General features: G+C 35.1%; 1 protein-coding gene across 2 annotated transcripts; it reads right to left on the bottom strand.

The window, feature by feature from the left end:
* Window positions 1-6,275: 6,275 nt before the first annotated feature.
* Window positions 6,276-27,231, bottom strand: LOC18443489 (acid phosphatase 1). Of its 2 annotated transcripts, none has more exons than XM_006853678.4 (5): window positions 26,924-27,231; window positions 26,586-26,781; window positions 24,270-25,091; window positions 13,264-13,473; window positions 6,276-6,648 (listed from the first exon to the last, which is right to left on the bottom strand). In XM_006853678.4, exons 3-5 carry the CDS (start codon window positions 24,743-24,745, stop codon window positions 6,471-6,473), a joined length of 864 nt encoding a protein of 287 aa, XP_006853740.1. In that variant the 5' UTR covers window positions 24,746-25,091; window positions 26,586-26,781; window positions 26,924-27,231; the 3' UTR covers window positions 6,276-6,470. The 2 variants fall into 2 exon arrangements, with proteins under 2 accessions (XP_006853740.1, XP_088723196.1); XM_088867070.1 differs by having other exon boundaries at window positions 26,609-26,781; window positions 26,924-27,130.
* Window positions 27,232-27,506: the final 275 nt, after the last annotated feature.

Raw genomic sequence — 27,506 nt, forward strand, 5'->3', positions numbered from 1 at the left:
GGCGGTTGTTCGAGAGGGGGTCTATCAGACCTGGGTCCTCGAGGGAGCCCGGGCGAGGCAGATCCAAGCCCGACCACCAATTTGTCCCTTACTTTATTTTATTTTTTTTCTCTCTCTCCCTCTTGTTTCTCGTTTCCCTCTCTTTCTCGATTTTTCGCTCACTCAATCTCTCTTTCTCCTTTGTTTCTTGTTTTGGCCCCACTCCATCATCTCTCTTGCTCTCTCTCTCTCTCACTCCTCACCTCCTCCCTTGTTCTCTTGTTGTCTTTCTATTTTGAATGTATTTGTTGCATTCTATTTGGAGTATCTTTTTAGTTTGAATGTATTTGCTGCGTTTTATTTAGATGGTCTTTTATTTTTTAGGATTTCACTTTTGATTGTTGCTTGTTTTAGAGTAATTCAGTAGGGTAAAACGGTTTGTACCAAGACAAGAGTCTAGAGATAGGGTTTGGAGGGTAAAGATAGAGATTATGAGACACATGGCATTTGGTAGTAGAGAGAGATAGGGTTTTGTGGCAAAGAGAGGGAGAGAGATGGCATGAAAGAAGTGCTTATAGCCTGCAAAAAGTCTATATGACATCAAGGTCCTAGTATATTATACCCATGTCCCTCAATTCACTTTTGCAGTCTTGGAATTGTGCACCTTAATATACGTACCATATGGTCAAAGAAGGGTGATGACCTTAAACTTTTCCTTAATTCATCTCATGCGAGGGTAAAGGGGTTGGGTTGTATTAGGTAGGCAGCCAACATAAAATTTTGCTAAAACTCATCATGAATCTTGAAACTACAGTATCTGTTTATGCCAAGGCATTCTCCAAAAGCAACACATTGTACCGGAACCCGGGTACAGTGAGAAATAAGCAAGGGTAGCTAGAGCGTTCCCCAAAAGCGACGCACGGTATCAGACCCCAGGTACAGTGAGAAATGAGCAAGGTAGGGCATTTCCCAAAAGTGATGTGCCGCAACGTCGCCCGATTGTGGTCCTCTCTTCACTTCTTATTTTTTAATTTCCATCACCTAGTTCTTGGACACCTATTACTTTCACCTTTTCTCTTTTGTGTCTTTATGCAGATATCCATAATCACACGCCTCTGTTGGGTAGTTAAACTCCCTCCTAGGATAACTTTGCAGTCTTTATATGATAGTCGATCTACCTTCTTAACTAGGAAGAAGACTATTTGGCTTTCATGTGATCCACTTTTATAGGTTATTAAATGTTCATTTTACTTTTTAAAGTAAGTGTTTGTTATTATTAAATCGTAGGCTATAGCAAAATTTAAAATAGTCTCACCTATCTCATTTCTTTCCCCAAACCCGTATCTATGACATCCTAAACGAGCGTGGGTACAAAAGCTAATCTATGAGAATAAAATTCATCTAGCCACATAGAATGCAGGAACACTTACACGTAAGAGCATGAAGTTAGTGGATACAATGAGATAAAGGAGAATAAGCATAGTATATCTATAGAAAACTACATGGAAAGGAGAAAAAACTAAAGAAATAGATGGGTTTAAACTTTTGTGTAGAGGAAAGGATAATAATAAAAATGACGTAGGCATAATAATAGATAAAGATTTAAGATAAAGTAGTTAATGTCAAAAGAATAGGTGATAGGTTCCTATTAATTAAACTTGTATTAGGGCAAGAGATAATTAATGTAATTAGTGCTTATGGACCGCAAGTCGGGTTACATGATAAAATTAAGAGACAATTTTGGGAGGACATAAATGGAATAGTCCAAAACATACCAATGGAGAGATGACTTTTAGGAGGGAACTGAAATGGCCATATAAGGAACACAGTAGAGGATATGAAAGGGTACATGAGGGATACGGGGTTTGGGGAAAGAAATGAGCTAGGTGAGACTATTTTAGATTTTGCTATAGCCTACGATTTAATAATAACAAACACTTACTTTAAAAAGTAAAATGAACATTTAATAACCTATAAAAGTGGATCACATGAAAGCCAAATAGTCTTCTTCCTAGTTAAGAAGGTAGATCGACTATCATATAAAGACTGCAAAGTTATCCTAGGAGGGAGTTTAACTACCCAACAGAGGCGTGTGATTATGGATATCTGCATAAAGACACAAAAGAGAAAAGGTGAAAGTAATAGGTGTCCAAGAACTAGGTGATGGAAATTAAAAAATAAGAAAAATGGATCTCGGAACATAATGTCAAATATAATATGGAATAAGATGACTGACTGTATCAAGAAAGTGGCAAAAAAAGTTTTAAGATAATCTAGAGGAAAAAGAAATTCCGATACGGAAACTTAGTGGTGGAGTGATGAGGTCCAAAAGGTCATTAGCGAAAAATAGTCGCGTTATAAAACTTGATAGTGTAATAATAGAAATGATCCAAACTTAAAAGAATATAAAAATGCTAAAAAAAATGATAAACAAGTAGTAAGCAAAGTAAAACTTAAGGCATATGATAATCTATCCAATAAACTGAGAACAAGAGAATGTGAAAAAGATGTATTCAAATTAGCAAAAATAAGATAGAAAAAGTATAGGGATCTAAATCATATTAAATGCATTAAAAATGAAGATCAAAGGGTTATTGATGAAGGATGACGAGGTCAATGAAAGGTGGAGAGTTTATTTTAAAAAATATTAAATGACAAACACAATAAGCATATAGTGATAGAAGGAATTGTTGGTATAAATGAGGGCAAAAGTCATAGATAAATTCGTAGGATTAAGATATCACAAGTGAAAAAAGTTTTGAAAATGATGAAGATAGAAAAAGACTTTAGGACTAGATGATATCCCGATAGAGGTTTGGAAGTGCATGGAGGAGATTGACATTGATTGGTTGATGAAGTTGTTCAACAAACTGCTGAGAACAAAAAAATACTAGACGACTAGAGAAAAAATATTGTGGTACCTATTTACAAGAATATAGGAGATATACAGAATTGTGTGAACAATCGAGGGATCAAACTTGTGAGCCATACTATGAAGCTATGAGAGAGACCGATTGAGCAACGACTAAAGTATGAAATGAGTGTATCTAACAATCAATTTGGGTTTATGTTAGGTAGGTCAACAACCAATGGTATTTTCCTACTTAGGCAACTAATTGAGTAGTTTATGGCGAAGGGAAAAGACCTCCACATGGTCTTTATTGACCTAGAGAAAACTTATGATAGAGTACCTCGAGATTTGATTTGGAGCGTGCTAGAAAATAAATGAGTCTCTAGATACTACATCGACTTGGTGAAATATTTGTATGATAGAGCGCTAACTAGTGTGCGGACAACTAGTGGAGAGACGGGTGAGTTTTTAGTGACAATAGGTCTACATTAAGGGTCAGCATTGAGCTCGTATCTTTTCGTCTTACTTATGGACGACTTAATTAGGCCCCTGCAAGATGAGGCACCATAGTACATATTGTTCATAGATGATATAGTTTTCATCGATGAGACCCGAAACGACGTAAACACAGAATTAGAACTTTGGCAGGACGCTTTAGAATCCAAATGTTTTAAAATTAGTCAGACAATGACAGAGTATATGGAATGCAAAGTTAGTAACAACAGGAGTCGAGACGAGGAAATAATTAAGATTGACACGCAGAATGTATGAAAAAGAATGTACTTTCCAAACTTTGGATCGATAATCTAGGAAAATAGAGAGATTGAGGAAGATGTTGCACATAGAATTAGAGTTAGTGGGCGAAGTGGAGATGTGCAACTAGAATTTTGTGTGATTGCCGCATACTAATGAAGCTAAAGGATAAGTTTTATAGGACAACTGTGAGACCAGTTTTGTTTTATGGGGCGAAATGTTGGGCAGACAAAAATAATATACTCTATAAAATGAGTGTATTGGAGATGGAGATGTTGAGATGGATGAGTGGCAAGACATGAAGGAATAAAATCTGAAATGAATCCATTCGGGAAAGTTTAGGTGTAGCACCAATAAACGATAATATGAAAGACACTAGACTTAGGTGAGCTAGCCATGTGTGACGTCTACCAAATACAGCACTTGTTAGGAGGTACGAGTTAGTTCAAATGGAAGGATTGAAAAGGGTAAGAGATAGGCTCAAAAGGGAGTAGTTGGAAGCAGTCCGAAAGGATATGGGGACTTATGACCTCACTGAAAGTATGGCCTTAAATAGAGTTGAAAACTGCATCAGGATTCGTATAGCCAATCCCGATTGTCGATCCCAATTAATTGAGAAAAAGCTATGATGATGATGAGTTACTTAACTCCATGCTCATGAAAAGATTGGTGACAAATATTGTGTAAGATTAGTTGAATACTATACTCATAAAAAGAACAATGCCCAGTCTCCTTTTCTTTTTCATATTGAATACTATACTTCATATGTGTATACCATGTGCGACTGGAAGATTATATTTGATGATCCTTTCCAGGCATCTATTGCCGATACATAAGTAGTGGAACCTATTTTCTCAAACTTGGCAACTACAAATGTGAGCAACAATATCACTAAGGATGCGGTTTCTACAAGGCTTAAGACTTTTATGAAAATAAAATAAGGTCACACCTCAAATCCTTGTCCGGAAAGCACTTTCAACAACAAAAATCTCCATGATGGCTCTAAAATCAATTTCCAACACCGACAATGAAATTTGAAACTCAAAACATGGTACAGACCTTACATATCTATGAAAACTTATTTTTAGGGCGAAATGAATGATCAAGATAATTTGTTATCATATATACTATTTTTAGAGTCTGAAATCCTATTTTTTTTCACAACCATAATGTTCAAGCCAAGATGATTGATGTAAAGGTTTTTTAATGTTTGAATTGCAATTTTCAATGAGTTATGAGGTGAAGCTTTACTTGTTTTGATAGGGCTGCAGCCTTATCAAACCATTTTCCATTTACTAGTCGCCCTTGGATAATACATAGATGGTGGATTTGTGGTCTAAGTTCCCTGTATGTAGCCGGCATGGAGTAAATTCCGTCTTTTTGAATCATCTGTCGGGTGAGATGGACTATACATCAGTCCTCGAGGGATGTTGTTCTACAATCCTACGATATGTCAGTTTGAAACCATTTCCTCCTTTCTCATTCTCTCTCTGTTATCGTTAAGCTGGAGAATGACGTAGAACAAGGGTTGTTACTATGGGAGACCACTAAAATTAGAGGAGAAATAATAAAAGAAAAAAGACAAAGGAAGTATTCAGCCTCTTTTGGCCTAGGAGGAGTAACAGGTTTAATGTTAACATTAGCTGTGCAACCAAAAAGGAAAAATCGGCCTCCTGACCGCTGTTATATGGGTAAAATTTTGCCTTGTTGATACTTTGACACAAGTCAATACGATCAGACATAGTCTGTCGACAGTCCATGTCTAAATACTGATTGGACAGACATGTCAACACAATCAGATGTGTCTTATCACTATTTTGACACCCACATCAGACATATCTTACAAGAAGTATCTACTCATCAGACAAGGTTTATCTTGGTACGCGTCAATCCAAACATCATCAGACACGGGCCTAACACTTTGCCTGTACATACTTTCCATACATGTTGGCATAGGATCGTCTAATACTAAGTGTCAATTTGTCAGACATGGTGTGTCTTGGCATAAAAAACCAGTAATGGGATATGACTCCACAACCACTTAACTTCAAATCATGTAAGTTGCCATTAGAGACGAATGAAAACTACTGTGTAGCTTCTAAAAATTTTAAACTAATAGCCATTACAAAAAGAATAATTTTAGAAAATTAAAAATTCAATTTGCATAAATTAAACTTCTTACCTAAACTAATTTCTTTTATGTTTTTTATTTTTTTGATGTTTTATATATATTTTAAAAAATTCTTACATGAATACTTGCAAATACATGTTGGGGCCGTAAACTTTTTGACCTCTCAAGTATTAGACACTTCAGATGCACTGGACATTTGTGCAAGTGCCCATTTAACGCTACTCTTGGGTTAATGGTGAACACACTAAACATATATTCCGTTTACCACACACTTGACATGACATCTGAACATCTGATACATGCACTCCAAAGACAATAACCAGGTAGATAATTATCAGACTCATTTGGATATTTACCAAGCTCGGCATTTTTCAAAAGAATTACTCAAGGGAAACCAAAAAACCATTTCACATTGTGGTACAGGGTTCAAAGCATAGATTTCGCCTTTTGACAAAGATCGTTGTCAAATGTTCTCAACCCCTCTCTCCACACACACAAAGAGGAGAGAGAGAGAGAGAGAGAGAGAGAGAGAGAGAGAGATAATCCTCCAAAAACTCTTGGTGAAGCAAAAGGGATGGCCTGCTATAACATATGGTTACAGGATGTGTCATGAATGATGGGGTGGTTCAAAGTACGCTAAACTGAACATTCCATTGCAGCTACCGGCTATGCATTCATAATGGATATGCATGGAGAGAGAGCATGACATTGCATGTTTATTTAAATAATAGACGGTGGTTCATTTGGTGCCACAATTCAACTTATATAATACATGGGATTGGGAAGCTTGAAGGATCTGTTACCGATGGCAAATCCCAATAAATCACTCCATTGGTCTCCAGAGTTGCCATGAATTCTATAACCTTCACCTTCAATCTCCATCCTCTTCTCTGATTTATAAACCACGGCTGGCTTCCCACTATCCTTGGCCCCCCTGATTCACAAAAGTAGCATTAAGTTTTGCAGCAAATGAACTAAGAAATTAATGGACTTGCTCAACAATGAAACAGAACTTTTCAAGTAAGTATTATAAATTCTAAACATCACATATTCCGTGAGAGAGTCACATATCTTCTAGGTGCTTATAAGTCCACATAGACTAACTTTCAAATTGTGCAAAATTTTGTGCGGGCGCAGTTGGTTAGAAAGCGTAAAAGAAGACTGCTGTAAACTATTGTATAATGGGTACTAATGTAATGTCCATATAATTGCAATCACTCGAGTCTTTTTGTCTAGGATTATTTCTGTAACTGTCCCACTTTCTTACAACAATAGAAGTTCGTTTCAATTCAACAGAAGCATCTTTTTATCACTCTTCATGAACAAAGGGCACGGACACAGTTGTTCAAATTATTTTAATGTAGGTTGCTTCACAAGCTGAAAACAAAATGGAAGAGAAGCATGCAGCAAAAATAAAGAGTTTCAAGGTATTTCAAAGCAAAAGGACTCCTATAACCAGAAATAATCTTTAGATATTAGGGGCATCCTTTTTCCCGACAAGCACCGTGAACCATTCATTCCTCAGCGGCTTTAGTTTGATAACTAACTCATAATCAGAGGTTTTCCTAAAAAGGTGAGTACTCTAAACTTATTTATAAATAATAATAAAAAGAAAAGAATTCTGGCGTTCACTTCAAACTAGTCATTCTTCAGCTACCTCAGCTTAATTTATGATTTCATCTCCAAAAATTTTGTTGAACATATCTGCAATCTGATCTTTGTGTTTGCCACAATTGATTTGTTATTCAGATAAACAATGGCAACATTAATCTTATGAAAGACAATTTGCACTGTTGATCTAGATCATTTCAATTTCAATCATTCTAACACCTTTCCCTTTATATTTGCGATACGTGAATGAAATCCAAGAAAATCGATCACTGAATCCAAATCATTCGCTTGGATATTATTTTTTTCGTCTTAGAACAGTGGTCTAAAAGAGATTAAAAAATCCATGAGAACGGAGAGATTCAAGAAGATATAGTACATAGAATTAGAGTTGGGTGGATGAAGTGGAGATGTGAAGATATTGTGCATAGAATTAGAGTTGGGTGGATGAAATGGAGATGTGCTTCTAGAGTCCTATGTGATCGTCGCATACCAATAAAACTGAAAGGGAAGTCCTATAGGACAATTGTAAGATCAATCATGCTTTACGAGACGGAATATTGAGTTGTCAAGAAACAACATACTCATAGAATGAGTGTAGTAGAGATGAAAAAGTGGCAAGGCAAGAAAGGGTAGAATTCGGAATGAATATATATGAGGAAGCTGAGGGAAGCTCCAGTAGGCAATAAGATGAAAATACAGTAGAATTAGGTGGTCTGGCATATGTAGTGTTGACCTAGAATAGCACCAGTTAGGAAGGGTGATTTGGTTCAAGTGGAAGGCTCTAAAAAGGGAAAGGGAAGAGCCAAAGGCCATAGATGGAAGTGGTGAGAAGAGATATGAAGACTTATGGCCTGACTAAGGGTATGGCCTTTGATAGAGCGGAATAGTAGAACAGGGTTGTGTAGCCGAACCCAAATAATTGTGATAAGGCTCTGATGACGATGGTGATAATGGACAATGCTTAAAAACACAAGCCTAGGTTAGGACTTGATAGGGTCCTAAGCCTGAATAAGATGAGTTGACTCGACCGAGTTTATCAAGAAAAAACATTGTAAGAGCTTAAAAGGGCCAGAGTTGGGCAAGTCTCATGATATTTTTACAGGACTTGCCAAGCTCCCAAATTAAGCTGACTCGGTGAATCCCGAGTGAAGTTGCCTAGTTTAAAATGGTGTTGTAGAACAAATCTATTATCATAGTACATTAAACCATACTTATTAGGACCTTTTTTTTGGGAAACATAGCTATATTATGAGAATATTCTAGTAAGTACTTGTGTTGATTTAAATCTTACACTCATATGAACTACGATGAGCAACTTCCTTGATTGCTTTAAACATTTATGGGCAGATCCCTCCAAAAACCCAGGCTAGCTAGCATTACAAAATAAAGTAAAAATTATAAACAACAGAGGCAACCATGAGCTAGAAAGACAAGTCTGCATGAACTTCCAAACTTCTTGGGGTAGTTTTAATTCATACAAAGCCTTCTAAGGTCTTATCTCGACTTTTATGATGAAACCTTCTAGTAGGTCTAAACAAATGTCAAACATGAAATCATTCAAAGAGGCAAATCTGACATCTAATTAGGAGAAAAAAAAAAACGAAGCTATTTTTCTCTGAAGCACTTGAACAATAAAAACAACTAATGTTTAATTCACGTGAGGTTTCTACTTTATAAACTCAGGCAAGTAACTTAGAATAGTTGATTCCACTTCTTTGCCCGTCTCCCCTCGCAACTAGCCATACTTCGAGCAATGCACCATTTCATCTAATTGGTGATTCTCCCATAAACCCATCCAAGCAACTGTTGTTTGGGCTTCGGGATCGTCTCTTAAGTCAGTTTTGCAAGGTCTTTTTCACAGAAATTATTGATGTCAAAGTTTATGTGCTTAGCAGATCTGAACTAGTTGAAGTAGTTCATAAGTTGACAACATCTAAGTATATGACCAATGAGATTCACTGACTTCATAAATATGACACCTTGTTTTTCCTTGTTAGAAATCAATATTGCAACTTTCTATTTAAACAAGTTTGTGACAACCACTCTTATTTGGGAAATTTACCAAAATACACATAAGAATTTAAAGGCTTTTAAATTTGCTAGACTAAGACAGAATATATGGAATGCAAGTTTAGTAATAATAGGAGTAGAAATATGGAAGTAGTTAACATTGATGCCCCAGAAATATCTAAAAGAGATTTTTTTGATATCTTGCGTCGAGAATCCAGGAGAATGGAGAGATTGAAGAAAGATGTCGTGTATAGAATTAGAGTTGGGTGGGCAGAGTGGAGATGTGTATCTGGAGTTTTATGTGATTGCCACAAACTAATAAAACTGAAGGAGAAGTTCTATAAGACATCTGTAAGTCCAGCCATGCTTTATGGGACCGAATGTTGAGAAGACAAGAACCTACATACTTATAGTATAAGTGTAGTTGTGATGGATGAGTGGCAAGACAAGAAATGATATAATTCAAAATTAATACATTCAATAGAACTTAATTGTAACTTCAATAGGAGGAGGGAAAGTAGACTTAAGTGGGCTGGTCAAGTGCAGCGTAGGCTCAAGTGGAAAGCTGTTCCGCCATGCAACACCGGTTGGGAGGTGTAATTTGGTTCAAATGAAAGGCTCTAAAAGGGCAAGGCGAAGGCCCAAAAGGACATGAATGAAAGTAGTGAGAAAATATTTAACGACTTATGGTCTTATTGAGTATAATGGCGGAATAAGATTCGTGTAGCTGATCCCAAATAGTTGGGATAAGGATCGGATGATGATGGTGATGATCAAAATACGCATAAGGGATAAACTATTCAACATTGAACCCACATCTTTTGATTTAATTTTGAAATACCCATGACCATGAGTTAGAATAGTTTAAAAAAGGAAAACGTTAAATTGTTGAAAAATTAGGTGTATTTTGATAAATTTCCCTTTTTATTTTGACTAATAAAGGTCAAGTTATATAAACTCTACTTGATATATGGTTAAAAAGGCAAGGAAAATACAAGAGCAAGTTGGAAAAAAAAAAGGCTTGAGAAGTTGGTACCACTAGACTTAAGTGCTTTCTCCACCCATCATCATATTATATACCATCATACATCGACACTGATACCCTTGATAGGCCATAGCGAACCATGACCCTGAGAGATGGGTGTCGGACCTCCATTGAAGGACTACATCCGTTCCATATAATAGGGAATTAGGAGAAGCATCTGTCGCAACTCTTATTATGGTACGGTATGCCCATAGAGCCTCAAGAAGTTTCTCCTGCCAATCTTCTAGCTCTTCTTAATGGTTTTCTTGAGGATTGCATACAAGATTTTATTAAAAGCCTTGGCCTAACCGTTCACTCTAGGATTTTACAGGGAGGGGTACTTCTAATCAATGTGAACCTTGTCGAACAAGTGGTTCTTGAACAACGAACTTGTCAGACATGATCTTGTCAGAGACACCAAATCCACGTTTGATGTGACTCCTGAAAAAATCAGAGACAATTCCTCTGTCCACTTGCTTCAGGGGGATAGTTTCTGCCCACTTCGAGAAGTAATTAGCCGCAACCAATATATAAAGATGGCCTCCTGCAGATATCTAGTCTATTGGGCTAACCATATCCATTTGCCATTGGGAGAGGAGATGGCTAAGATATTGTTGTGGGACAAAGTGGCTTTGGTGCCTGGCGCACGAAATTCCCATGCATCTTGGCATACATGATACCTTCTAGCATATGTCATGGAATCCGTCACCATAGTTGGCCATTAATAGTAACTAGAATACAATTGCGTGTACTTCTACGACTGATTGTTTCTTTTCATGGAAAGGCTGCACAACATGACCCCGTCGTATGACCTCCTGTATAGGACATTATTGATACATGTGGACCTGGTGGCCTGCCCTCTAAGGGCATGGTTTTCGTTTGGGCAGAAGGTTCCCATGGAGGATATAGATGAGAAAAGGTTGTCACCAATCATCCTCAGTCACATGTGATAGCAACAACTTGAGGTTGATGAGAAAGTCTCAAGGCCCCATAACGATATGGTGAAAATACATCGAAAAGGTCATGTTCCTGGTCTCCTTCTAGCTCCCTATCTAGGGTAGAAGGTGCCATTCCTAAACCAATACATGGATATGCTCCCCAGGTGCAAGAATCATGGTAGCACCCAGCTTTCCTTGCGCATTAGGCTGGACATTTGGCCACATGGTATATGAGTCAGTATGACCTCTCGAAGCCCACATAAGAGGGACTTAACTGTCTCCGATAAGGTATCAGTTCTGCCTTGCAAACTTCATAGATCCGCTTTAGCTGTCGAATAACAAGCTGGGAATCTCCAAAGACATCCAGGGTTTCAAGGTCCATTCCAGGGCCATCTCTAGGCTTGATGAGGGCCTGATATTCCACTGCATTATTCGAAGATTTCTTTCGCAGGGAAAAGGTGTATGGCAGCAGACCTTTATAAGGGTACGAAAAGAACCCAGTTCTGGCCCGCTGCTATTCCTAGGCACCGCCAAAGTACAACTGCCAGTTGGGATGGATCTTTGTGCATATGATACTTTTCATTGGGAAATCCTCATTTAGCGGAGATCTTTCTGCTAGAGGATGGGCATCCAGAAAATCAAACAATGCTTTGGCAGGCATTGTCCCATACAAAGGGGAGGTCCTCTTTCATAAGCCCTGGAAAGGGCTTCCATCTGCCTGACAGGTTAGAGAGCTAAGTTACATTAGCTCAGTTGCCTTTGGAGGTCCTTTTTCACTAAATTACATTAGCTCAGGTGCAGTATTTTTAGTTAGCTTTATGATATGTCTGGTAGTCTCAATCTTCATATTGCAAACAAGCTTTTGGATGCTGTCACCGGAATTCCACTTGTGAGCTTATGACTGAACAACTCAAAAACTCCGGCAGGCCTTATAACTAGTACAAATTAGCCATAGAAACGTTTCTATATACGCAGAAGAACATCTCAGATGCAATGAATGAGCAGTTCTCACAAAAAGAAAATGTAATCCACATCTACCAATTCACATTGCTAGTCTCAAAGGAGGGAATCAAACCCTACCGATGTTTAGCAAATCACCTAGGCCAAGGTACTCGGCCCTTGGCCAAGGCGAGTAACTCCACTGCATACAAAAAAAATAAATAAATAAATAAATAAAAATAAAAAATAAAGTTCAAGAGAAAGTAAAAAATAAAAAAAATGTAAAAAGGATGTATAAAAAAAGGAAATTTTAAAAAATTATTTGAGTGCATTAAAATACTAAATTAGATGGAAGAAAAAAAAACTAGAAATGATAGATTATTGAAAAGCCTGATTTATTTCATAAAAAATTTAAAAAGGAAAAAAATATGAAAGTTCCCAAAATCAACTTAAAAACTATCAAATCATATACAAACATATTACTAACGAGGATATTGTTGATTTCTAACTTTTTTTGTCAGGTTTTTGGGGTCGGGCGAGTTGGACACCCAACTCACCCGAAACTCGCCTCGCCAGGCCGCGTTATTCACCCAAGTCGGTCTCTGGCAAGTCCAGTAACACTAGAGGACCCAAATACAATGAAACTTCTTTTATGATAAATACAGTGAAATCAAATTACCTAACAGCAAATGTGCGCAGACCTGATGTTTTGCATAATCCAATCTCGCAATGAAACCGAATAAACAAGGTTCATATGATAACGTTCAAAACAATACACAAGGTCTAACCATGTTTTTAACTAGCTCATCTTGAGAAAAGCTATCACAAAAACGTATGGCCAAAATTAATCACCAATTTGAGATAGTTCTGAAACATGACATCTAATTTTTATTTTTTAAAAAAGAAACCATTCTAATCAGATTTCTCTTAAAGATACGGATGAAAGAAACAGCAATGAATTCAGCTATTTTCTACATAACATGGAGAAAATAAACATAAAAAATACATAGAGTTTGAGCTCAAATACCTCAAAATAAGCCTCTCCCATGAATCGTAACCAGCTGCGATCAAATTCTCTGCAGTCACAGTCCTCTGACTTTCCTCCCTTCCTGTTAACAAGATGACTCGAAACCCAAGTTTCTTGAGTTCATTATACAGCTTTAAGCTGTAAGGTAAGGCAGGTGCCTCGGCTTTAACTACCCATTCATTAAAGGAGTCTTCATTGAAATCCTTTGATCTGCAACCAAGTATGTTTCAGCAATTAGGTCAATGAAATGCATCTCTCTCTCTAGATCTCGATGGGTTAAATGCACCTGATGGTGAATTAAGAGTTGGGGCCGTTTAAACAGGGCATTTCAGGGTGGAAGTAATTTCGTACTGCATTTTAAGAAAGAAGGAAAATTGTTTCACGCGGGCTGGACCGTGTATCTACAATATGCGTTCCAAACGTATAAAGCATCTATCTTTAGGAAGGATGCAAATAGGGAGTCATTTAAAAACAAGTGTAACTAACTGTCTAAATGTTGTTTTAATATAATTATTATTTTTTGTTTTTAAATTATTATTATTATTATTCATATCCTTATTATTTCATATTCCTGATCTCCACGTTAAAGATTATACAATCTTTAAAAGTTGAGATCAAATTATATTTAAAAAATATGTTTATTACGAAGCCCGCTTTTCTACAATATGCATGCTGGCCACATAAAAACTGTATCCTTTTAAGAATGAGAGAGGAAACAAAATAAAACAAGAAAAGAGTGATGGGCAAGAAGCAGGAATCTCTCTCTCGATTGAGCTCAGGCATGACCTCATTGGGTTAAGGCCTAGGCCTAAGCTAGGGTTGCTTGGGCTTAGACTAGACCTAACTCAAGCCGACTCTAGAGGAATGAGGTTAGAGGTGGCAACAAGTCGGGTCCGAACAAAAAAATTTCAATATTTAAGTATTTAATTATATTTAAATATATTTCATATATTAAAATTTGAAAAATATTATTGGACCTAGACCCGGACTCGATCAGATCTGAAATCAAATAAATAGTATTTGAGTCCAAGATTTAAACCCGAACCCAACCTTCCAAGTCCAATTTTAGGACTCATACTCGAACCTGATCGGATCTACTCCCTCATGTCCCGGGTTGGGTCTGGGTCCATTGCCACCCCTAAATGAGGGCCGGGCTCAATCCAAGTCTGCCCCTTCCGTTGCTAGCCTTAGAGAGTGATGTAACCTTCACTTGACAATCTTTGCTCTGAATTAATGGTGTTTATTTTTTTTATGTACACACGGATGCATTTAAATATTTTAGTTTTTGTGAGTTGATCATCAGCGAAAGAGGTTGGTCTTAAATTTTAAGGACCTAAAATTGTTCCTAGTTAAATTTTAGGAGGGAATGGTGAAAATACTCCTGTACAAACGCATAATCTTTTGGGTTGATGACAAAGTTAAAAAAAGATTAGGATTTTAAGTTTTAAAAATAGTATATATTGTAATACATTATGTAAGCCATCCATTTCACCCCATGTTCACAGATCCACAAGATTTGTGTTAAAATTAATTTTAGATCCATCGTGTAGAGTTTTGATGCCAAAAATGAGGCTTTACTTTGTTTTCCCTTAAGCCACATATAAATTGCATCTCTTTATCTTTAGAACATGTTTGAAGTAAAGAAGCGGTGACTTTCCAAACAACATTAAAAAGCAAAGTATCCGTTTCCAAGCCCTGCTTTTTCTAAGGAAATCACAATTATCTTTTGTTTCGTGTTTTCTTTTTTTGGGTAAATACAATACTTGTTGAATGTGAGATATACATACTGGTCCATTTTATTTAGTTCTAAAAAGTTTTTATGCAACTTTGTGACGCACCTCATGGCATTTAATTTTACATCAAACTACTAAAACCTATGTTCTCTCGAGAGTCCAATTTTCTTCTACTTCCTCGGTCAGAAACTTACTTGGGAGGATCTTTTCATTCTAAAAATTTGAGAACCATTTAAGAATTATTAGATTATTATTATAAAAAAATTGAAATTTAAGTTTTCCATCACATGGATCTCATTATCTAAAATTGGATGGTCTAGAGCAATCTTGATACATTTTTTCTTTTTTTTTTATGTGTAGGAACAATTCGGAAATTTCTTTTGTTGAGCTTAATTTATGGGTTGAAGACGTTACATCCCCAAAACTTGAGGTCTTAATATTAATTCTACGTGGGGTTTTACCCGAGAACGTAATTGCATATTCTACTCCCGAGGGAGTAGAATATCTTCTAGCAAATGATGACCTCCTTTTAATCATCTTGTAGTATACCGACCTTATTTTGTTTTGGCCATTGCCTCAACAAAGCTTCTTCACCTATATTAAAAATGCTATAATTCATATAGGACCTAGTTTTGGTGAGTTTGACTCACCTATTTTCGTGAGTCTCCTTGTGCATAAAACGCCCCATCTCTAACCTCCATGCGGTGCTATCTACTAAAAACCAAAATAGATGGTGGAAGAAAAATAAAACAACACTATTTTTATTTTTTGTGTAAAAACATATTCATGATGATCACCATGGTTGAGATCAATAAATGAAAATTCGGCTGCCTTACCACCTAGGTGGCTTTTTTGACAAAATGCCTAGTCATGGTCAAGGCGGCATTGCTCTAGGCGGGTCCATTGAATAGGTAACCAAAAAATCCTGAAATTTTGGATCCAAAATCCATCTTTTAAATAGATTTTGGAGGTGAGACGCACATGAATAGGTGAGTGGGCTTACTCACCAAATAGTTTTCCATCCATATATAATCATTAAAAATCATTAAAAAGGGAAATAGTTCGTATAAAGTTGCAACCTTACTTGTAAAAATACAATTGCAGTAATCTACATCGATCGTTTTATTTGGATTATGTATATCTAAAACTGTCTTAAATAACATGCAAATTGTTAAAAATTGTCTTAACTAAAATGGACTCTGAAGAACATCACAATCTTGCTTCCACTAGGAAGGTTGCAACCATACACAAACCACACGTTTAAGAAAGAGATGAGCATAAATGTAATCACCATCCAACCTACTAACTAGAGGTCCGGACGGTGTGGACAGCAAAGGGTCAATGTCGATCTAAGTTCATAAATATAGCATTTTTTATCAGATGCATCACGTTGGACATTTCGAGATAGTATTGAAAGCTCGGCTCGGGTCAAATAATTTGCCCAAATCGAGCACTGTTTAACAAATAAAAAAGATAAAAGAAAAAAAAAAAACTCAACATATGAAGCAAAAAAGGGCAAGGGAATTCAACCACGTGCCAAGCCATGAGACCAGCCTCCCTTAGGCCACGCAGCCCCTATTCCCTCTCGGGAAAAGGGCTGATGTCGTGGTGCTAGCACACTCTCCACCTCAGTTGCTAATAACATTTCAAACACCACTAACTAATTAACAGTTAAAAATTTAAAAAAAAAATTAAAAAAAAAAGAAAAAAAAGAAAGAAAAAAAAAAAAAAAAGAACCTGTCTTATTGAATTACCAAAAAAAAAAAAAAAAAAAAAAAAAAAAAAAAAAAAAAAAAAAAACCTAACCCCACTCTCTCCCCATAGGCCATGGGTCCCTCCCTCTCCCTTACGCCATGCAGCCCCACTTTAGCTCCCCCCTCCCAGGCCACGAAGCCCCTCGCCCTCTCTCCTACATCTCTCTCATTGACCCTATCTCGCTCCTACACCCTCTCAGCAGCCATGGTGGCCTTTCACCTTACACATAGAGAAGTGATTGAAGATGTACATCAAAATTGGGGCTATGGAAGGTGATATTGAACTTGGAGGGCTTACGTCGAAATTAGAGAGAGATGAAGAAAGAGGGAGGAGTACTAGAAACATATTTCACAAATTGTAATAAGATAGCAAAGATAGAAAAGTAAGAACAAATAAAAGTGTATATTGCATATGACATTATAGAAAAGTCACATGATAAGATCAGAATGTGTATAATTACATGATTATTCCTATATATACAATGAAAGAACCACTACAAAATTTATATAGGGCATAATTATTTTTTCAAAGAGTTCTTCTCTCTCCCAATTTTTCTTTAAGGGAAACTACGACTCTCTCTCTAAATTTTTCTTTTAAGGGAAAGTACGACGGAAAAAAGAGGGAGAGAGAGGGAAGGAGAGGATAATGGAAAAGGGTTAGAAATAGGTTTTTTTTTTGTGTTTTTTTTTTATTTGACAATTTTTTTTTTTTTCAAATTTTCTAGAACCCTAATTTTATGTGCAACTTAGGAGTAATGGGCACCAAGGTCACTCCGAGTAATTCGGCTTAGTCAAGGTACACTACTTTGAGATGCACTAGAAACACTTGCTATGGGGGTGGCAATGAACTCGGACCCAACCTAAGACCTGAGAGTTGACCTGATCCGGATCCGGGTTAAAATATTGGACCCATACACTAATTGGATTCGGATTCGGTAATATTTATTGGGTCTTAATATATAAATGAAAAAAGTTTATATAAGGTTGCAACCTTAAAATGTAGAATCACAAATGTACGTCAAAAACCTATTGGAAATGTTGTTTTAATGTTAAAAAACCATCTAATTGATCATCTCGATATCGAGAGGTATGAATACAAAAATTTGAGTCTCATAAATAGTGCATCTTCCAACACATTATCTAGACCGTCTATTTTTAGGACTTTCATATATTCATAGATCTACTTGATTTTAACAATTTTTTGAATTTAAAATTTTATAATTAGATATGAAAATAGATTTTAAGATAATCCTAAGAATTTTTTACGACAAAATTACATATTATGATAAATTTTTGAAGTACGCCTTAATTGGATTGTTTAAGGTTGCAACCTTATAGGAACCATATCCTATATAAATTATATTTAAATATACTAGATATTTTTAAATTTTTGAGTTGGGCTTGATCAGGTCTAGCCGGGTCTAAGTCTGAGTTGCATACTATATTTTCCGGTTTGGGTCGAACTGCCATATATTTTTTGGGTCCGGCTGGACCCGACTTGACCCGTTGCCACTTGGTGTCTTTTGAATGTCAGGTATATGCCGGTAAACCATTTTCATGTGGTTCAATCGAAAAGCAAACAACAGACAGAGTAGGTCCAAGTGGGCCCCTTAACGGAGTGATTAGGATACAGTAAAGTGTCGAGTTTAATTAAAAAAAATAAAAGGAGAAATATCCTATTATCCTCTATTTTTAACTTCTATATCTCATCAAACTCAAAATTTAAAAATATTACATGTAAGCAAAATCCCTTATTTTTAACTTCTATATCTCTTCAAACTCAAAAATTGAAAATATTACTTGTAAGCAAAATGACTACATCTTTTCTATCTTTCGACCCCCTAAACCCTTTTGACCATATATTATTGACCTCAACAACTTATGAAATGACTCTATCTCTCTCTCTTTCACATCATCATTGCTCTCTCTATAAAAACTCCATATCTCTCTAAAACCCAAACTCCATCTCTCTCTCACATCATCGTCTCTCTCTTTAAAACCCAAACTCCATCTCTCTCACACATAAAAAAGTGTGCTCTTGTTCGAGCTTAAGCTAAACCCCTTGGCCGGTAAACTCACCGAAAAGAGAAGAGAGAGAGAGATGGAGTTTGAACAGGGCGTCATTTTAGTATTTGTTTAGGTCAAAACTTTATGGTCAAAGAAGTCTAGGGGGTTGTAAGAGAAAAAATAGAGACATTTTGCTTACAAGTAATATGTTCGATTCTTGAGTCTCATGATATATGAAAGTTAAAAATAAAAGATAAAGAGATATTTTCCCAAAAAAAAAAAATACAGAAAGTAAGCCCAAAAGCCCTGCACACATTTATAAAAGGCTCATAAGGCCTACCTTCAAATAGTATCATGAAATATGTATTCAATATTGGGAAGAAAAATTATTTCATGCAAGCTGAACAGCATGACTACATATGCGCTCCAAAAAGTATAAAACATCCATCTTAAAGATGTATGCAAGTAGGTGTTCCATTTAAAAACAATGGAAACTAACAGTCCAAATGTTTTCTTACTTAAATTATTATTTATAGTTTTTAAAATTTACTCATTTTTTCATATTTATGATCTCCATGTTAGAGATTACATGTCCTTAAAAATTAAGTCCAAAATTCCATCTCAAAAATAGATTTATTAATAGGATCTCATTTCTACATATGCAGGCTTAGCCGCATAGAGACCGGGTCCTAGTGGAAATCTTTGTGATAGCTTTAAAAATATATTTGCATCTCTAATTATACAATTTAAAGCTTAAAGAATGGTATAGATCGAGAAAATTTATGAAAACTTGAAAATTTTGAAAATTAACGATCCAAAAATGCATTATAAGATGTGCTATTTCCAAAATTTTAAATCCATTTTTTTCTCATGTTCATGCATCTTGACGTCGAGATGATCAATTTGATGATAGGTATATGCTGGCAAACCATTTTCACGTAGTTCAATAAAAAAGCATACAACTGACAAAGTAAGCCCAAGAGGGCATCTTCACGAGAGTTCAATAAAAAAAAAATAATAATCACGAGAGTTCAATAAAAAAAAAAAAAAAAACGTAAAAGGAGACCCAAATTTATAAGAGGCTGCAATAAAGCGTACCTTCAAATAATATTGAGGACAGCATGACTACAGTTCAAAAAGTATAAAATATTCATCTCAAAAATAGATACAAGTAGGTGTTCCATCTAAAAACAATGGAAACTAATGGTCCAAATGTTTTTTTACTTAAATTATTATTTTAAATTTTTAAAATTTACTCATTTTTTCATATTTATAATCTCCATGTTAGATATTACATGTACTTAAAAATTAAGTGCAATTCAAAAATAGATTTATTAATTGGCTCGTATTTCTATATATGCGGGCTTGGCCATAGAGGGACCGGGTCCTAGTGGAAATCTCAGTGATAGCTTTAAAAATATATTTGCATATCTAATTATCTTAAAAGATAGTATATATTGAGCAAACTTATAACAACTTAAAATTTTTAAAAATTGACAATCCAAAAATACCTTATACGATGTCCTATTTTCAAAACTTTAAATCCATTTTTTTCTTATCTATACATTTTGATGTCAAGATGGTCAATTTGAAGATAACTATGCTCCGATGAATCATTTTCACATGGTTCAATAACAATAGACCAAGTAGGCCCAAGTGGGCCCCTTGAGGGAGTGTTGGGTATACGATAAAGCATCTTCAGGTGAGTTCAATGACAAAAAAACAAACGACGTACAAAGTAGGCCCTCCCCACATTTATAAAAGGCCGCGGTTTGTACAAACCAGCGTTTTAAAAAACGCCGAGTCGAACCGGACTCGCCCGGTCCGACTCGGAAATAGTGAAAAAGGAACCGGATCGCCCAAAAATCGGAAATCGTCAGGTTCTAGAGAGAACCGTACGATTCTGTACAGTGAATCGCCGATTCACTGTACGGAATCGGCGAGTCTGAACAGTGCATCGGCGATTGAGTACGGAATTTTTTTTTTTTTTTTTTTTTTTTTTTTTTTTTTTTTTTTTTTGGTAATCCATGATAGATTTTTTTGTAATCCATGATCGAATTTTTTGGTTTTTTGTAACCCATAATAGAATTTTTTGTAATCCATGATCGAAATGTTTGTTTTCTTTTCTTGTAATCCATGATCGATTTTTTTTTTTTTTTTTTTTTTTTGTAACCCATGAAAGAATTTTTTGTAATCCATGATCGAATGTTTTGTAATATATGATCGAAATGTTTGTTTTTTTTTTGTAATCCATGATCGAAATGTTTGTTTGTTTTTTTTTAATCCATGATTGAATTTTTTGTTTTTTGCTTTTTTTGTAACCCATGATAGAGTTTTTTGTAATCCATGATTGAATTTTTTGTAATCCATGATTGAACTATTTTTTTCTTTTTTTGTAATCCACGATTGAATTTTTTGTTTTTTTTGTTTGTTTTTTTTTGTAATCCATGATCGAATTTTATGTAATCCATGATTGAATTTTATGTAATCCATGATCGAATTTTATGTAATCCATGATTGAATTTTTTGAAAATTTATGATTTTTTTTGTTTAATCCATGATCGAATTTTTTTTTGCAATCCATGATAGAATTTTTTGAAAATTTGTGATTTTTTTTTTAATCCATGATCGATTTTTTTGAAAATTTGTTTTTTTTTTTTTTTAATCCATATTATTCAAAGAGAAAACGAGAGAGATGATGATTCTGAGGCCACCCTATCCCAGCCATATTATTCACATATCGAGTCCCAACAGCAACAGTGTAGGGATGAGCACGAAATACTGTAAATTAAATGCTGAATGGCGGTTCATGCAGGGAAAGAACATATCAATATTCGCATATTCATTCAAAAACATGAAAATTCTTAATGGAATACCCTCATTTTTTATTGAATTCCTAAAAACCAATATTTATAATGAATTTTAATAATTTTTTCGGATTTTTTTGAAGCTTTATTCTGACCGATTCACCCGATTCCGATCCGGATCGCCGATTCGCCGATCCGGATCGGTTTTTGAAAAGCCCGATCTGGGTCACCGATCCGGTTTTTAAACCATTGGTACAAACAATCAAAGTAAAATGTACTTTCAAATAGTATTAAAAAATATGCTTTAATGTTAGACAAGATTTGTTTTCAATAGTAGAAGAAAAAATTATTTCTTGATGCAAGTTGGTGATCCATTTAAAAATAATGGAAATTAACGGTCCAATTGTTTTTTTACTAAAATTATTATTTTTAGTTTTTAAAATTTACTCATTTTTCATATTTATGATCTTCATGTTAGATATTACATGTCCTTAAAAATTAAATCCAAAAATCCATCTCAAAAATAGATTTATTAATAAGCTCGCATTTCTACACATGTAGGCTTAGCCGCATAGAGACCAAGTTCTATTGGAAATCTTTGTGATAGCCTTAAAAATATATTTGTATCTCTAATTATATGATTTAAAACTTAAAAACTAATGTAGATCAAGCAAATCGATGAAAACTTAAAAATCAAAAAAATTGACGATCCAAAAAAGCATTACAAGATGCACTATTTCCAAAACTTTAAATCCATTTTTTCCTCATGTCCATGCATCTTGATCGCGATGATCAATTTGATGATACTTGAGCATCAAAACAACCTCTTCTGGTTAAAATTTTGAAGTGCGCTTTGATTTGATTGTTTAGAGCCTTGGCGCTATACAAATTTTTTCCTTTATTAAAACAACCTCTTATTGGGAAAAATTTTTGAGCTGAGCTCTAATTTGATTGTTTAGAGCCTCTGCTCTATACAAACTTTTTCTTTTATTAAAAACATATTTTATTGTTTTTCTATGTTGCTCTATTAAAATTGGGTATGGTTTGTGTAAGGTAGAGTCTCTAAACTATCAAAATAGGGTGCACATTTAAATAGTGCCGAAATATGTTGTTTTAATATTAAAAATCTTTATGACGACATGGAAATTTGTTTTTATCTCTAATAATAAAATTAATTTAAAGTTAAAAAATAATGTAGATCGAGCAGATCTATGAACACATGAAAATCTTGAAAATTGACGGTCTAGATAATGCATTACAAGATGCATTATTTTTAATTTTTGAAATTATTTTTTCTTATATGTATATATCTTGAGGTTTAGATGATCGAATTGATGGGTTTTCAGCATCAAAACAACCGTTTTTAACGAATTTTTGAGGTGTGTTGTAATGTGATTGTTTAGAGCTTCGCACTTACATAAATTTTTGGAAAAATTTCGTATAGAATCTTAATTCTTCATATTATTTCATAATAGACCATCATTTCGTTTTTCTTTCAAACGACATACGGAAATCCCTAAAGATTTCACCATACCCCTCATCTCCTATCCTTTTTTTTTTATTGATTTTTAACCATAAAAATTAGCCTCAACAAATCTTTTTAAACAAAATATCCTATTATCTCCTATTTTTTACTTCTATATCTCATTAAACCCGAGAATTGAAAATATTACTTGTAAGCAAAAAGATTCCATATTTTCTATCTTCCAATCCCCTAAATCCTTTTGATCATGTATTATTGTCTCTCTCTCTAAAACTCCATCTCTCTAACATTATCGGCTCTCTCTCAAAACTTCATCTCTCTTTCTAAACCCAAACTCCATCTCTCTCGAAAACTCCATCTCCCTCTTACACATAAGAATGTGTACTCGTGTTCGAGCTCAAGCTAAACCCCTTGGCTGGTGAACTCATCGAGAAACGAAAAGAGAGATGGAGGTTTAGAGGAAGAGAGACGGAGTTTGAATAAGGTATCATTTCTTGGGTCATATGAAATATGAGATATGGAAGTTTAAAAATGAGGGATAAAGAGATATTTTCTCATTTTTTTATACCATTTCAAATAAAAAACCTTTTCAACATGCGGAAGGGAAAGAAAGTGCTAAAAAAAGATTTTTGAATGAAATTGTATAAAAAAATTTGTTGGAACATGGTCAAATGTTAATAAAAGAGAGAGGTAAAAGATATGGGATAAGATGAAATGAAGGTCAAATTTTAATAAAAGAGAACGATATAAGTTGAGGGTCAAGATGAAATATTTAAAAATTTCCTAAGAAGCTTAAAAGGAAAACGGAAAGAGGTTTACTATGGAATAATACGAGAAATCACGTACTGTACCAAATTTTCCCTAAATTTTTTTCTCCAAAAAATTTGAGGTCCTAAACTTATACTTTTACCCGAGGGAGTACATGGACTGTGCTCCCGCCGGAGCAGAAAATCCAAAAACTCTGCAATTTAGCTGAAAGCAACCTTTGTTTTTTAAAAGGTCACAAATTTTAGGGCAATCGCCGAAATCAACAGTGAAGTACCCGAAATTTCAGCCAAAATTTCAGTCATTTGGCCTAACCGAGATATGCTTAAAAATTTTCGCACTATGTCCCCGCATTTCACCGCTTTCGCAGAACCGAAATTTCATCAAAACTCAATGAAACAATAAAACCAGAGGAAAAAAAAAGAAAAAAGAAAGAAAGGGAGGCCGAAACCCTTACCCGAAACCATTTTCAGCGTAATACGGCAAATTCGAGAGCAAAGTTTCGTCAATGTCGAAAACCCAAACGTCTTTTCCATCCCCCAAAATGCTAATATTTCGGGCGAAATTTTCTGCTTCTCCCGAAACAATCTCTGAATCTGATTCATATCTGTCCCCTGTCATATAAACACCAACATATTCCTGACACTTGTCAGGGACTTTTTTCCATTCTCGGAGATTGTTAGTTTCAACAGCGAATCTCCAGCTATCACAGACGAACCCGGTATCCTTTCCGGTTTCCCGGCCGCCGGGAATGTCGTATTGGCGGTTTCTCAGCATGATTTGGCGTATTTTCCTGTCATCGGTGAAGTCGTCGGTGAGGGACTGCCAGTTTCCCGCAAGGCCTTCGAGGGCTTCCTTCACGATTTGGCGGATTTCGCGGCCATTGACGGCTACGAAGATGGCCGGGATAAGGAGGAAGAGGAGGCTTTTCATGACGGAAAACCACGTATGGTATTTTAGATATTTGTCTAGGGGTTTCGTGTGAAATCATTGAGGAGGGAAAAGGTTTATAATGATTTCATTTTGCTATGGGTAAAACTAAATTGGAACAAATTTAGTGCACTGACGGAACCACCGTATACAGAATGATCTGGAACTCACAGTTGCTAAGTTCTCAAAGTTCTCAAACCGTAGGTCCGAGTAGGAGTGTAAATGGCTCGGGTCGGTTCCAAATCCTTGAATCGGAAGCCTACCTATCTGGCGTGTCTGGGGCTAGATTAAAAAAACTGTATTTTCATATAATTATTTTATATTATATATGGACTGGTTTCCATGCAACCTGTATATGTAGAAATACGGGATTATTAATAAATCTATTTTTAAGATGGGTTTTTGGACTTAATTTTTAAAGGCATATAATCTCTCACATGGAGATCATGAATATGAACAAATAAATAAATTTTAAAAACTAAAAATAATAATTCTAGTATGAAAACATTTAGATTGTTAGTTTCCATTGTTTTTAGATGGAACACCTATTTACATCCATCTTTAAAATGGATGTCTTACATTTTTTAGACCACATGAAACAATTTTCCATTATATATATATATATATATATATATATTGACAAAATGGGTTGTTATACATATAAAGAGATAAAGACTATTGACAAAATGGGTTGTTATACATATAAAGAGATAAAGATGATACAGAGAAAGAAAGTGGGTTGTTAAGCATATGGGTAATCAAGAAAAGTGGGGAGCTCTTATGTTTGCTCTTGCTCTTATTTGTAGGCCTTGGTACTTATTCCCTTGCCATGATGGTATTTTGAGTAGGTTTTGCATCGAGCACTGAGTATTTCTCCCTGCTTATGTATGTGGTTGTCTTCTATCTCTATAACTCTCTCAATATAACTAACTCTCTCAATATAACTGTGTAGGCTTTTATTCCAATATGGCAAAAAGGAAAGAAAAGAAAGAAAGAAATTATGAAAAAAAATAAAACCATTTCATAAATCAAATAATGTTACAAAAGCACCAATAGACATAAGAGAAAAGGACTATGATAATTAATTGTAGTGATAAGGCATTCTTTATCATATTCTTGTTGGGCATCCATCCCATGAGGGAGTGATACCAATGAAATTGTTCATTTTGTTAAAAAAGTAATTTGGGAATACGGAAAAAAGTGATTTGTTGACTAAGTCTTCATTCCATAATAATAAGATCAGACATGATAGTTTTTATTACGATTTAAAAAAAAAAAAAAAAAAAAAGATCTCATATGATAGTTATTGTTTCGAGAAAATATTTTTCGAATCTTCTTCAAAAAAAGAAATAGAGATGAAACACCTTTTTAGGAGCAATTTTCCCTTATTAATATACCTTATCACGTACTCATTTTCTCTCATTCTACATGAATTATATTTTTAAAACAAAAGTTGAATAAAGGTTTCCAATATAGGTTCATATTTTTTCATCAATGCTTTTATAATTAATTTAGAGGCTTCGTAATATTTGAATACCTTAATCAAATCGTCTGCATGAAAGTAGGCAATGTGCTTTTTTGCTAGTTTGTCATCTTCTATCTATTTATCAAATTGTCTTCTACTATGGGCAGTAGGGCTTTAACCCTATTCACATTTAGTAAAGCACAACATAGAATCAATTTTATCTTGAATTAAAATATAATTCATTTTCTTTTTCTACATATTAAAGTTTGTCCAGTTAAGTTTTTCTGTTTTAGACAATTCACTCGTTACCATTCTCGCAGCTATATTACCAAACTAGTACATAAATATCAATGAAATTCAAGGTTTTGAACAACTGACCACTTTCTTGGTAGATAATTTACCGACTTTTCAGATGGTGAAGGCGGCAGGTATTTTTCGATGGTGGGTCACCGATCCCCTTGAGTCGTGCAGCATTGTAGTAGGCTCAAAGGAATCACCAATGACTGGGGGTTAGCTGTTGTTTATATGGTTATGGCTTTATGTCAAACAATTGGCATACCAGGCGAAAAACAATCTGTGCAAGAAAAATGTTTTGCCAAATTTCAGCCCAAAAAAAATAAATTCTTTCTCTATGATGGACTGAATTTCAGCACAAGTAAAATAAGGTTTATTTTCTTTCTAAAACAAGGATTTGATTTCTTTATTGTCTCAAGTACCTATATCTTGAAACGAACAGTAACAGGTGTTGATGGAGCAGGAATAAGTAGTGGATGACGGGGTTAGAGAGAGAGAGAGAGCAACATGAGCGTAGCTTCGAGAAAAAAGACTATGAGACTCGGTGAGTCGTAGTCCCCTCAAAGAAATAGAATAAAACTTGGTGACGGACATGATCATGGAGTGTTAGCATCTTGTTTTTTTTTCTTGTTTTTTGAGTCATCACAATACAATAAATTTTATGTTTACTCATCCAATCAGCAACTCAAGGCGTGAGCCCCGGAAAAATCATAGAGAGACCAATCCAATCGTGCTCTCATAACGGTGATGGAACTGAACTTAGGGTGGAGAGAAAGAAGGTCCGGATGAGTGTAGGAAAAATCCAACGGTTCAAATTGTAACCGGTGGTTAAAAAAATTTTAAAAATACTTCTAGACACAAATCCATTATTTAAAATCTATTATTTTGTTTAATCATTTGAATATACTTTATTTTTTGTGTTTTTTTAATATTTTTGGTACTGCTTGAGATTTATATGGTTAGGCCGGTTGAACCGCTTCTAATCTCATGTCCAGTTAACTGTTC

This window comes from Amborella trichopoda, chromosome 5 (assembly GCF_054954075.1).
Source record: "Amborella trichopoda isolate Santa Cruz 75 chromosome 5, AtrichopodaSantaCruz75HAP2 v2.0, whole genome shotgun sequence".
NCBI classification, from domain to species: Eukaryota; Viridiplantae; Streptophyta; class Magnoliopsida; order Amborellales; family Amborellaceae; genus Amborella; species Amborella trichopoda.

Bases quoted from the DNA above. Each gene is read 5' to 3' on its own strand.
- LOC18443489 (XM_006853678.4), bottom strand. From the start codon at position 24,745: ATGAAAAGCCTCCTCTTCCTCCTTATCCCGGCCATCTTCGTAGCCGTC. The intron at 13,474-24,269 runs GTAAGGGTTTCG...ACTTGGTTGCAG, and splicing joins TACGCTGAAAATGGTTTCGG to ATCAAAGGATTTCAATGAAG. The intron at 6,649-13,263 runs GTATTTGAGCTC...TTTGTGAATCAG, and splicing joins TGGGAGAGGCTTATTTTGAG to GGGGGCCAAGGATAGTGGGA.